The sequence below is a fragment of the Notechis scutatus genome, chromosome 1 (assembly GCF_049901735.1).
Source record: "Notechis scutatus isolate UNSWTSFEM ecotype Mainland chromosome 1, rNotScu1.2, whole genome shotgun sequence".
Taxonomy (NCBI): domain Eukaryota; kingdom Metazoa; phylum Chordata; class Lepidosauria; order Squamata; family Elapidae; genus Notechis; species Notechis scutatus.
In genome coordinates, this window is record NC_142009.1 from 256733180 (window position 1) to 256747528 (window position 14349).

The 14349-nt window shown below is 37.0% G+C and overlaps 1 protein-coding gene across 1 annotated transcript in view; it reads right to left on the bottom strand.

Moving 5' to 3' along the window:
* The window catches only part of SLC6A5 (solute carrier family 6 member 5), a 66844-nt gene that overhangs the window by 8882 nt on the left and 43613 nt on the right, over window positions 1-14349 (bottom strand). Inside the window, exon 12 of the mRNA XM_026664644.2 lies at window positions 13627-13726. Within this exon, the coding sequence (XP_026520429.2) occupies window positions 13627-13726 (100 nt within the window). The remainder of the gene's footprint in view (window positions 1-13626; window positions 13727-14349) is intronic.

Here is a 14349-nt window from a genome sequence, read left to right on the forward strand (position 1 = left end):
AATTGTTTCTTTTGATGGCAATAATGTAGACAGGGCCATCATTTCCACATTATTTCAGTCCATTACTTCTTTTGATTGCTAGACCTTTGCAAGACTTTCATATTATCTAGTTTGTTGCATGGGTTTTATGCACACAGCAGGCATATTTTTTGCCTTAATGAAAAAGAGACTAATAGAACTGGTGCAGCTTCCTTTTCAGTCTTGCGATTCAGCAAAACAACACCATTTTGTACAGTGGTGGTTGGATTGTGCGACTTTTTTTCTTTGACTTGTTTACCACCATTCTTCACATCTATTTATCACTAAGTAAGCTCAGTAACAAATGTTTTCTAATAGCAATTCACATAACACTGAATCACTGCAACAGACATTAATTATTCACTCCCAAAGTACAAAACATCCCACCTCAAAAACAAAAATGTGTGACTTCTCTTCTGGAGAGAGTGACAGAACAAGGCTGACTCTGCTGCTCTAAATATGTTTCAGATATTACTCCAGCATGAAATCTCAACCTTTCAAGGTATACACCACCTTCTGTTACCGCAGCAGCAATCTATCGTAGTAGGTTGAAAGTTTATAATGTAAAGGAAGATGTACCACCACAAGAAGGGAAGGAAGGAAGGAAGGAAGGAAGGAAGGAAGGAAGGAAGGAAGGAAGGAAGGAAGGAAGGAAGGAAGGAAGGAAGGAAGGAGTTTGTGTATCAGTGTGTGTGTATGTACACATGCATAGTTCTCATCACTAAACAATGCAGTAACCATTAATTTGATTCCCCTTTTAAATGAAGGTAATGTTCTTCATTCAATGATGTCTAAGACATTCTGCTTAGGGGCTTAATACAGAATACCAAAAGCCAAACAGATTCAGAGTACCAAAATGCCAATCCTTTCTCCGATAGTAATATGAGTGTTTAATAATCATTTCCCTTCTTTAAGGATTCTAAAAGCTTGCTGCCTAGAGAGCTTATTGTATGGATTCTCCTAGATTAAAGTGTTTGCAAGTAGGAATTCAAGGACACAGTCCTTGATAAACTAGATACCAGTAAAGCAATTGGTATGGGGGGGGGAAAACAAGGAACTGTAAAACGAAAGCCTTTTTTTTTTTTTTGCAGACTCAAGGTTCATATGTCTCTTTTTACTATCTATGTATTCTAATGAGAGCCCTTTATTTTACAGCAGCAGGAATGTCTCAAACCGATGCAGTGTTAGTGGATAGGTTAGCTCACTGTTGGCGGATAAATTGTCTCACTGTTAGCAGATAAGTCTGCTGAGGAACTTTGCTTCTAGAATTGTCTTGTCTAGATCTAATACATCACCAAATTATCTCATTTCTCCATAAAGAAGTGAGCTTCTTCTCCCAGACATCAAGAGCTGGAAAGGCCTTTGAATCTGTCTGCATTGTCAGCTGCATTTTGGCTTGAGCTGTTGAAATTCCTCCATCTTTCTTCTCTAGTTCAGGGAGAAGGGAGAGAAGAGGAATATCCACAGTCTGAATAGAACAACCAAAGGCTTTAGGAAACTTGTTGTTGTTCAGTCATTAAATCATGTCTATCTCTTTGCAACCCAATGGATCATAGGATGCTCGGACCCCCTGTCGTCTATTCTCTCCCAGAATCTGCCCAAATTCACATTCATTTCATTGATGACACTATCTAACCATCACATCCTCTGCCATCTCCTTCTCCTTTTGACAAGCTTTCCCAATATCACAGCCTTTGCCAATGAGGCCTCTCTTTTCATTAGATCAGGGGTGTCAAACTCATGGCATCACGTGACGTATTGGGACTTTTTTCCCCTTTGCTAAACCAGGTGGAGGCAGGGCCAGCACAGGATGTACCAGCCCCTGGGCCATGAGTTTGATACCACTGCACTAGATGGCCAATGCATTTAAGCTTCATTATCTGCCCTTCCAAAGAATAGTCAGGTTGATTTCCTTTAGGATTGACTGATTTAGTCTCCTTGAAGTCCAAGAAACTCTCAAGAGCCTTCTCCAGCACCACAATTTGAGACATCGTTTTTCATATTTGTATCATCAGAAATTGAGAAGTATCAGAGGTAATATTTTAAAGTCCTAAAAACTCACATACAATTATTTTAGTTCTCTTTTCTCACATCCTGGATTGTTGTGAGTACAATAAATCCTCACAAACCTGTTTAGGGGACCCTGGATACAATATACTTATTTTGTTGTTCAGATTTTGCCCATATTTCATAGATAGTCTGTTAATTAATTAAAAAAATTGTGGGTTAAATCAAGATTTTATTGCAAATTGGACATTTAAGCCACGATGTAATTATGCAAATGATGTAAATTCAGATTTAACCAATATTCAGATTCAACAGACATTAAAGTTTTACTGTTTATATAGCTTTTGGTATATAATTGTGCCAAAAAGTCATATCTATTCACTCTTTCTTCTAATGAATTAAAAATAAAATGTCCAAGATCAGTGTGCTGATGCTTATATAAAAAGTAACCCTGATAATGACAAGCTATTTAACACCATTTTCAGTAATAGCACCAAATGTATTTAAATTTTGTCTATAAATTGAAGTATCACCATAAATGAAATGTACATCAGGTTTTTTTAAAAACCAGCTGGGTTTTCCTTTCTCGTGTACCAAATATTCTGATAATTGTATTCATTTTAAATTATTGCATTGGCATCTTCTGGTTATTTTGCATCACCTTGTCACCAATTGGTTTTCTGCACCACATAACTCTTTTAAGTTTGAAACAGTTTAAACATATTATACATGAATAATAATATTAAATGTTGATGAGCTATTTCCAAATAGTCTTGTTTAATTTTTTTTTTTTCACATAGTGATGGGCCCCTGTTTATTACAATTCCCACAATCTGATTATGAGACCAATTATAAGTTGTGAGAGCAAAGAAACAAATCTGCTTGTATTAATGGAGATGGAAGGGGAGTAAGATTGAACTTTAAGGGAATTGTGTGAATGAGTTTTTATTTATTTGTTTGGGACAGGAACAGGGTACCTCTCACTTTTGGGCAACAACACTGTTAAAATAGCCTAAACATTCAAAATGCAATGGTCCTGAATAAAAATATAAAAGAGAAAGAACAGTGAACAAAAGTGTACAATTCGTTAGGCACAAGAAGTCAAGAACCAAATGAGTGCAAGTTTAATCCATGCTAGCTCACTGCAAGACTACAAGACTCAGAACAGGCAGTTGCATTGGTGGTAGATAAGAATCAATGGAGCTCCCTGGGAGCTGGACTTAAAACTCCTCTGGAGTTCAGGAGAGCTGGACTTAGATCACTTCCTGGCGCTAAGGGATTCCAAACTGAGTCTGGTCATTTCCTACACAATTCTCACCTTTTCTTCTTTGGCTTTGGCTATTCCAAATAGGCTACCAACATTATTGGAACTCTCAATAATGTCTGAAATAAACCTAGTTTTATGAATGAAGGCAAAGCTAGTTTTGATTATCCTCTCAGGAAGTAGGAGGGGGAGTAGAGTATGTTAAATCAGTTTAATTTAAAGTCCAGTTTATTAATGTGATTTATGGATTGCTTAGGTCTATTATTACAGGGACTCTGCATCCCAATCATTCATTTTTCATTTCGTAAATGGAAATGTATATAGGTATACATTATACATACATTATACAGCATATGAAATGGGTATCATGCTTTCTGAAAAATTTTAACATGGAATTAACTATCTTTCAAAAGAAAAACTGATTCCTTTCCCTTGCTTCCTGACTTTTCTAATTTAAAAAATCTAATTTAAAAACTAAAGAGAAATATAATTTATCATAAATGTCCTTGCCAGATACAATAGCAACGTGCCCAATTTTTTAAATGCTCAGAGAAAAGTGTTGCCTAAATGTTAAAGAAGTTCATTCTCTAAGTTAAAACCCACAGCATATCAAATTGAAAGAAGTATTGGGGGGAAAAGAGAAAAAGACACAACCCAAAACAAATTAGAACAAAGGTGTAAAAGGCATCTGCCAAGAACTGAGATGGTTTTACAAGGGGTTAGGCTGGAAGATATCACTTTGGAATTTTGTTAACGTGCTACCGAAAAAAGAACCAGTGTAAAATAAAATCCTGCTCAATTGAGCAGAGTGAGGGGTAAAAAATAAATAAACTTTGTAACATAGGACCTTGTTACAGCAATACAGGTAGTCCTTGACTTACAACAGTTCATTTAGAGACCGTTTAGCGGTTCTGAAGTGATTTGTGTCCATTTTTCACACTTATAACTGTTGCAACATCCCTATGGTCACATGATCAAAATTCAGATGCTTGGCAACTGGTTCATATTTATGACGGTTGCAGTGTCCTGGGGTCATGTGATCAGCTTTTACGACCTTCAGCAAAGTCAATGGGGAATCCAGATTCACTTAAGTACCCTGTTATTAACTTAACAAAGGCAATGATTCACTCAACAGCTATGGCAAGAAAAGTCATAAAATTAGGCAAAATCACTTAACAAATGTTTCACTTAGCAATACAAATTTTGGTCTCAGTTGTGGTCATAACTTGAGGACTACTTTCAACCCTGACTGAGAACTTACTAAAACGGAAATACAGTGTCGTTGCTATTACTGCTGTTATTATTTTCATCCTGTATAATTCTTTTCTGAGATTAGTTCTCTTCAAAGTAGAGCTGGTGTAAACTATTCTGGATGCAATGGCACTTTCAGACCAGTGGTGGGATTCAAACATTTTTACTACCGGTTCTGTGGGCGTAGCAGTGGAGGAATACTGTAAAATCCCCAGTCAGAGCTGGTATTTGCCGGTTCTCTGAACTACTCAAAATTTCCGCTACCGGTTCTCTAGAACTGGTCAGAACCTGCTGGATACCACCTCTGTCTCAGACTACATCATTTTGGGGACAATGCAGTAGAAGATTTCATCTCATCTTTCAGATCATGACTCCTACAATGATAACCTCCATTTTATTTGGATTTAGATTTTGCATGCATGTAAACAGACATTTAGGGAGATAAGGCAAGAGCAGTGATGTAGAGAAAGTTATGTGGGTGTCATCAGTATATTCACAATACTTTACACTGGACGATGTATCAGAATAGTTGCTATCTCACCCTTCTTCGCTATCATTTTGCTTACTGCTATCAACTAAAATATTACATATTACTGAGAAAAATGATTGATGTTTCAGAGAAGCGACAGAGGTTTTAAAGACTCCTGCAAGCTGTGATGCAGTCATTCTTCCCAATTTCACCTTCAGTTAAAGTGAAATTGCAGATATTTATTTTAGAAACCAGCATAATTCTTAGAACAAAATATATATATATAAGCCCATACAGTTAAGCCCATTTCACTCAAATGCCTTTCAGTTCCTTAAAAACTATTACAGCATGAAGATTGATGTTATGTAATTTCGTTCTGTGAGTTTTGCATTAATGGACATTATAGTTTAAATTTGCTTGTGCCATACTACATTCTCTTGATTTTTTTTTTTAAAGCTGAATTACTACTACATTTTTATCCTTACATTTTGCTTGCCCCCTTTGGTGGACTTGTTCCAGAAGCTTTGTTTTATAATTAAGCAAACCAATCCGTTGTTGGGAACAACAAGCATGAAGGGATAATAAGAGCCCGTGTGATCACAACAACTGACATTTTATTTGATATCATCTGTAGCTCTGTTAAGAATAACCCTATTCTGTCAGGTAGGATTTGTTGTACGTCTGCCACCCCGTGGTCAAAACCAGAATGGCATAAAAGTTTCATTAGTTATGGAGAATAACTCAAACACATTTTCTTTAGCTTTATCTGTTTCAATGCTCTGCTTTCTATTAAACTGTAAACAAATTTTATTGTAATGTATTGTTTAACCTTTGTTGTACATGTTTTTTCATGAACCAGACTGAAAAGACTAGCAACAAGAAGTATTATTTTCTGCCGTATGGGTCTTCCCGGAAGCAACTAAATAGGATGTCCATTCAGATATGTTGAACTTCAAGTTCCATAATTTCAAGACAGCATTGTTCTAGCTGCCAAGAAATTAAAACAGCATTATAATGTAATCTAAAATATCCAAAGGACTTTACGGCAGAAAAGATTACACCTTGATCAAAGACACCAATACTCTTTATGTTTCCAATTAAAATACAATTCAATACCCTTAAAAGGAATACATGCTTAATAATTTTATGATAATATTTAATTAGTATTGTATCCTGTTTTTCATCAAGGAATTTAAGATAGTAGGCATAACTCACTCTCTGCTCCTAGTTTTTCTCCACAACTCGGAGAGTCAGCAGAACTTGTTTAGGATTTCCAACAGCCGAGCATAAAATTGAACCTTAATCCCCCAAATACTAATCTAACCCCAAAACCTTCCATAAACACTATGGGAGGCACTGCATACAGTATGTTTTTCTGCATTGGATACTACAATGACTTGGATGGTCAATCAAGAGACTATGTCCAGAACTGAAGTGTTATTTAATCCCAAGCTTCCTACAGTCCTAATTAAGAAACGTATCAGTAAACTGGTCTTATAAGACATTATAGATGTAGTGAGTATAACTGAAATGTGATAGTCAAATTACAAGGGATATGGTTGCTCCTGATTGCAAACTCTACAGGAAACACAGGGAACACCCTAGTGGAAGAGGCATGGCCTTGTGTGTAAAAGAAACCATTGAATCAAATGATCTTCACGTCCCCAAAGGGGCAGATCAACAGAATCACTCTAGGCAGAAATATCAGATCTTAAAGTAGCTAAACACTGGAGGTGTACTATTATCCCCTTATCAAGCTGTTAGATCTGGAAATGGAGAAGGATATCAGAAAGACATTCCAAAAAAGGAAGCCTTGTAATTATATGAGATGAATGTGCATGAATCTACCCCTTTTTAAGATCCGTGACTTTTGTAGAATTCAATAATGTAACCCCACCATGTGCACTCTTGAAATGTATAATCCAGTTATCACTCAGTTTACTACAGTATACCTTCACTTCAACTAGGCATTGCAAAGGAGGATCTCTTTTCAGCATCTTGTATAATATCACTATTCTCCTTCCAAAATCTCAAGCATTCCTCAGAATTGGGCATTCAAGCTATGACCAAGGAAAAATTCTTAGATACTATAAATGACTCTCTGCTAGAGCATGGAACTGACCTAAAGGAAGGGGCAATACTGAACTTACCTACCTGAAGTAGCACTCAGGACTTCATGAGAGAAATATATGTATCTGAACGAATTTGGAATAGTTACTGTAATGCCATAAAATTGAACGCTAAAAAGAGCCATAGCCTAGTTAGCAAATCCCATACAGTCATATTTGACTTCAGAAATATGAACATCTCAAAATTAAAAAGACTAGTGAAAAAGAAACTCAGGGAAAAAAGGTCAAAAGGACAGGTATCTCCTAGAAAGCTTGATTGTTGTCTAAAACTACAATAAGGGAGAAACAAAGGCACCAAAGTATTCTTAAAATTAGAAAAATGCCCCCAAAGTCCAAGAAAAGGCCTGCACAGTTCACTGGCATAGTAAAAGAGGCTATGAGTGCCAAGGAAGTATTGATTGAAAGTGGAAGACCTGTCTTAATCAAGAAAACAAAACAAAAAAAACATAAACTCTGGCTAAAGAAAAATGCAAAGGGACAATGAGGGAAGCAAAAAGAAAATTTGAGAGGCATGTTGCCAAAGTTGTAAAAACACATAATTAAAAAAATTATTCAAATATATTAGAAACAGGAAATCAACCAGGGAAACCATTGGTGCCTTGAAGCATAGTGCCCCAAACACCACATCACAATCACACCACATCACAATCACACCACAAGTGTTTAAAAATTAAAATAATTAAAATAATAATAATAATAATTAAAAACCTAGTCTAAAACCTACCTAAAATATTTAGTAAGTGAAATAGTTTAAAAATGCCACTGTATACATAGGACTAGATCACAAATGCGCTGTTTGATTCAAGACAATTATTGCCTTGGAAAAGAAACTGTTTCTCAGTCTATTAGTCCTCATTTTAAGACACCTATAACGTCTCCCTGATGGTAACAGTTCGAAATATGAATGACCAGGATGAGAACGGTCTGTGGAGATTTTTGGTGCTCTAGAGAGCACATGTAATGTTGACAGAATCTATTCATGGATTAAAAGCTGAGTCCATAAACTTTCTAAAACATGAAATTTGTCTCTACACACAGCCTTTGAGGTAGAGTAATGGAAGATGGTCAATGTAACTCCAATTTTTAAAGGTTGGATCAATTCATGGAAATCACTGAGATTATTATAGACTTAATGTCAGTGTGACTTCCGTGTTTCTCATATAATAAGGCCGGGTCTTATTTTTTTTTGAGCCCTGAAAAAATGGCTAGGCCATCTTTTCGGGGGTGACTTAATTTCCCCCCCCCCTTGCATCTTCGGGTGGGCGGGCAACGATGGCTTGGATGTTGACCTCGGCGTTGGTGGGGCACTTCATATTGGAGTCAACGCAGGCAGCACCATATCCGGGTGTGCAACAAAAGTACTTCCTAACGGCAAGCCCCTCCACCATTCCCCCCCATTTCTCATGTTTTAATATAGGGCTTAATTTGGGGGGAGGGGCTTAATTTCATTTCATGCCTATAAAACATGCTGGGACTTCCTATTGGGGGAGGCCATATTGTTGGAGAAACAGGGTACCTCTGAAGGCCATCTGCTGGGAGATTAGGGCAGGGGTGGTTGCAAGGATTTGGGAGATTTTCTAACTAAGATTCTGCACAGTTCAGAGAACCCCAAATCCCACTCCTGGCTGGTCCTGCCCATCCCACCCTGCCCCTCCCAGGAGTCCCCACGCAACCTAATTTGAAGGCAGGTAAGTGCAGGCCATGCGCAGAGGCTTGGGGAGGGCAAAAAACAGGCCTCCTGGAAGTTTGAGGAAGCTGGAAACAGGCTCGTTTCTGGCTTCCAGAGAGCTTTCTGAGCCCGGGGAGGCTGTTTTCACCCTCTTGGAGGCTCGAGGAAAGCCTCCGAAGCCCGAGGAGGGCAAAAATGCCCCTACCATGGTGCAGGAGGCCAACTAGGCCACACCCACTATGGCCACGTCCACCCAGAAAGCGGGCAGAGAACCCGTTACTAAAATTTTTGAAGCCCACCCCTAGATTAGCAGGCCTCCTTGTGCAATTGATTCACCACCATGACAACAGACTGCTGGGCATGATGAACCCATGTTCTTATGTTCTTAACCTAATAAGCTTTTGAACCCAGATACAACCAGTCAGAGGTTGCCACAAGTTGAAACTGCTAAAGTAACTTTTCATATTCCAAATCATGAAAAATAATCAAGGAAAGAGAGAGAGGAAAGATCAAATAGGACATTGCAAACTTTTAATCTAACTGAATCTGTATGAGAGGGTCAGATAGAATAAGTGAGAAGTAACATTTGAAAAAGGGTATCAAAGCAAAAGAAAAGTATATTCTTTAGATTAAAGGAAGAATAAAAAATGAGAAAAAGTCAGAGGATAAAGACTGAACTAGGAAAAATTTGAGGGGTGGAATTATGCTGGTATCTCTCAATTTCTACTCTGAATCTCTATTTCTGTGTGAAACTTGTCTATTTCAAACAGGGCTTGATCTTTTCTCAGTGAAAGAGAGAAAAGTAAGGTGTTCCTGACCATTTGATTCTTTCCTATATTTTAGGTTTGGTGTATCAATTTAACATGCAAGCAAATCATATTTCCTGTACTCCCAATACTCCCAATAATCCAAGGGCACTTCCTGGGGATAAGAGAAGCAAAGAGTAACTATTTGAGATTCTGTACCAGAAGCAAAAAGTGAATTCAGTGTTTATCCACTCTAAGCACAAAAATAACTTGTAAGGATACTCTTTTACGAGAGAGCTTTCTTATTCCAACTAAGTCTGCAGTGTGTTTTTATTACAATAAAATAGCACAAAGGAGCAATACAAATCTTACAAGGAGGTCCTAAAGTTGAAATGCCGCACAATATTTCTAGTGAGCATTCAATTCATTTACAATCATCCAAATTGGAAGACGTAAAGAGAACTGCCTGTCACTTTAATGTTTCATTCTTGAGACATACAGCAGCATGAAATCACCCATTTTATAATTTTATAAACAACATCTGGATCAGTGCTTCAACATATTGCAGTACTTCAAAGCTACATGAGGATGGGGAAAACACTTTACTTCAAATCTATACACAATATAACCCTGGTAGGAATATTTCCAACTTCAGAATCTGAGATGTGTCTGCATCTTATTTATTTATAAATCCTTCTCTTGACTGAAGATGCATATGTCTTACATTGGTTCCCATGGAAACAAGATGTGATCATCATTTGGCTTTGAAAGGTCTTGTGAATAGTTATTTCTGGGCTAATCTACAGTATTGGCAATTTTGTAGAAGGTGATACTTTATCACAAGTGATATAGGCTTATTTAGTCAGATTTTTCATTCCTTCTGATAAAGTAGCTGGAATCTTTCAAATCATCATGATTTTTGAGTTGCGTAGATGTTACAAAGAAAACTCTATTTAAATCAGGGCCTTCTCACTTCTGTTTAGGAAAAAGTACCTCATTCATTCATCCTGTGATGACCCAGGGTGGGATACAAAATAAACACAGTCACAAAAAACAGGTAAATCCCCTTTTATTCCTTCACTTTGCTTCCAAGCTCCAAATATCTTTGACTGAAAACAAAAAAAACTCCCACACAAGCAGTTACAAGAAGGAGGAAATGCCGTTTAAATTATAAAGAGTAAAAGACAACACAAACTAGGCAAGATAAGGGCTGGAAGATGTCCACAGATATCAGGACACACATTGTTCAGAGAGGAACAATAAACTAGAGATATTTGCATGCTTTGTTTCCAGCACTCGCCCGTACACATGTCCGTCCTCTTATTCAGTTGTCACAGCTGCAGCCCATGAAGAGGATCAAGGCCCTCTCTTCCCGAGTAGACCACGTCTCTCCCTTATCCTCTCCTCCCTGCGTGCCCTAGGATGGAGAGGAGATGGGCTTGGGTCCTCTTCTGACTGCCCAGCTGTCCTCTGCCCTTCCCCAGCCTCCTCCACAACCTCCGGAGCCACACTTCCACTCTCTGTCAGCTGTTCCTCCTCTCCCTCAGAGTCAGTCTCCACCAGGGGCATGACACATCCCAACAAGACAGACACAGACTTCAGAGAGTAATTAGGACTGCAGAAAAAACAATTACTACCAACCTGCCTTCAATCGAGGACCTGTATACTACACGAGTCAAAAAGAGGGCCTCACATCCCGGACATAAACTTTCAACTCCTACTCTCAAAACGATGCTATAGAGCACTGCACACCAGAACAATTAAACATAAGAACAGTTTTTTCCCGAACGCCATCACTCTGCTAAACAAATAATTCCCTCAACATTTTCCAAATATTTACAAAGTCTGCACTACTATTACTATTAATCTTCTCATCACTCCTTATCACCCATCCCCTCCCACTTGTGACTGTAACTTTGTCACTTGTATCCTTACGATTTATATTGACTGTTTCCTAATATGATTTGATCACTTATTGTATCCTATGACTATCATTAAGAGTTGTACCTTATGATTCTTTTCTTTTATGTATATTGAGGGTATTTACACCAAGAGAAATTCCTTGTGTGTCCAATCACACCTGGCTAATAAAGAATTCTATTCTATTCTATCATCTGTTAAAATGGCAAAACGTGGGCCAATATAGCAAAGGATGTATTTACACCAAAGTGGTCTTGGGATCAACAATTAAAAAAAAAACAAATTAGTCTGCCATATATTTCACATTAGCACTTGTTTTTAAAAGTATAAATAAAACTGTCAGCATGGAAGATATATGTAATAACTTTTAGAATCTTCCAATTTAATGGCAACATCAATAGCTGGTACCAGAGAATGAAATATTCCTTTGTTCTGTTTGGCCATTATGACAACACCTTTGCAGTTTTTTTTTATAAAAATGAAATTCCATGATTGTGCTACATTCTAAATTATAGCTAAAAGCCACCCTTAGAAATCCCAGATCATAACATGCATACTGGACCAATTATATATCTCCTTAACATTGAAGGATAGTAACAGGATATTAATAACAACACTCTTTATTGACATCTCTATTGACCTTTGGTAACAAAGCAGTGTTACTAAACACCATCAGCCTCTTCAGGAAAAGAGGATGCTGTTGTAACCGGTAGATAGAAAATTGCTTTTTCTATAAAAGGAGATTTAGTCACACCGGATGACCTAGAACATCTTATGGCATTATGGAAAATAGGCAAACAAAATATTCAGGGGAGGGTCATCACAGCAGAATAATGATATTTATGCAAAGATCATATATATGGAAATCACACTTCACTTTTAAAGTCATAAACATGTACAGTTCTCAGTAACAGCCTGTTCTACGATCGTCCAACCAAATTAAATAAACTTGACTTTTAGCTAATCTGAATACTAGTGTGTACAGTTGTTACCACGTATGCCTGTCTGTATTCAGAAACTCTGCTTTCCCAAACAGATATATGGTCAATTCATAATTAATTGCAAAAAGAAATGTCTTAATTGTCTTAAAGTACCTGCAAGAGCATAGACTACATTGCCACAGGCAATAGCTTTTTAAAAAGGCAATATTTGCACATACACAATGGGAGAGGGGAATAGTGACATCATCCAAAAGCGCAGGTTTGAATTATCCAAGCTTTTTAAGGAGGGGGTTGAAGTTTCTTCTTGAAGAGCCTATTTAGCTAATCAGCCATAGTTTTCTAGAAAAATTCTGTCAGCCAAAATCAGAAATTTGCCATCAACTTTGAGCATTAATATTCTTGGGATTACAAAGAACACACAAATGTGGATGGAACCACATCTAATCCACAGAAAACATAATCATATCCTAGAGAAAAAAGAGTTATGAACAGTCTTCCAATGTACAATAATTAATATTTTCTGTGAGTAAAGCTTGGGTCATTCTTTGTAAGAGATGGGAACATAAGAAGGATGAGGAATCAATAGCATTTTCATCTCCACTAGCAGATCAGAAAGTCTTCCAATGATGGAACAAGTCCTTCTATTTGGAGACAGCAATTACCTATTGTACTGGTCATAATTCTGTTGTTATGATTTTTCATTTTCTATAAATGCATCTATGTCATTAAGCTTTTCATTTTCTATAAATGCATCTATGTCATTAAGCTCAAATATGCCATCATTTTTCATATATATATATGTTTATGTCGCTTGACCTTGAAAAATCATAAGAAATACATTAGTTTGTAATCATTTTTAGAAGTTGACTATTGCACGCCTACATATTTATTTGAGGGCTGTATTAATTAGTGTAAATTATATGCTTCATTATTATTTTTATATGTCTTACTAAGTCATATTTGCAGTAATGATAACAAACATGCTATCTATTCACTAACTTAATCAGTTTTAATATAATTTTAACAGTACTAAGCATTGCACTTAATGGAATGTCTGAAAATATTTGGTTAGATATTTTTAGATGCATATTTTGAAATGTTAAATAACATTTTAAAACTTTTATTTGTGGAATTATCTGTTACTTATCAATATCCCATTTTCACATATAAGAACTATTTGTATAACCTAGGGATAACATATCCATTTCTTACCATAAACGTATGAAATGCCAACAAGTTCAAAGATGGCTATTATAACAAGAGAATAAGATGCTGCATAGGTGTCCACAAGCTGCAACATGTACATCCCACCCTAAAATTAAAAACAAATAGTTATTAATAGAAATGCCACTTGACGTTAGGATTGAGTCAGCAGGAACCCAGCTAATAATTGCAGTAAGAAAAAAGTACAATTACTGCTATTTTGTCACCAAGCCCCCATCTCACTATGAAAATACTCTATCTTCTATCTTTATTTTTTATTTATTTATTTCTATGGAATGCCTTGAGCAATTTCAACCAAACTTGGTACACAGATGACTTACCCTCTGGAAACAAATACTGTGGGGGTAAGACATCCCTAACACCCCTTGGTGGTTTGCCTTAAAATGGCTTCTGCCATAGTAACGGCTTCACAGAGCTCCCTCTTGTGGAGGAATAGAAGAATTGCGTGACAGACAGTAAAACAGTGTAAGTCCCAACTCCAGGATTTTCCTGTCTAATACAGGATTGGGATAAATAAATACCCAGGCAATGCCGGGTTATCAGCTAGTGAACTATAAGTTTGTTTAGTGACCATTCAAAGTAACAATGGCCCTGGAAAAAGTGACTTATTTTCACATTTACGACTGTTGTAGCATCTCTATGGTCACATGATCAAAATTTAGACATTTTGCAAATTGATTCATATTAATGATGGCTGCCGTGCGCCCAGGT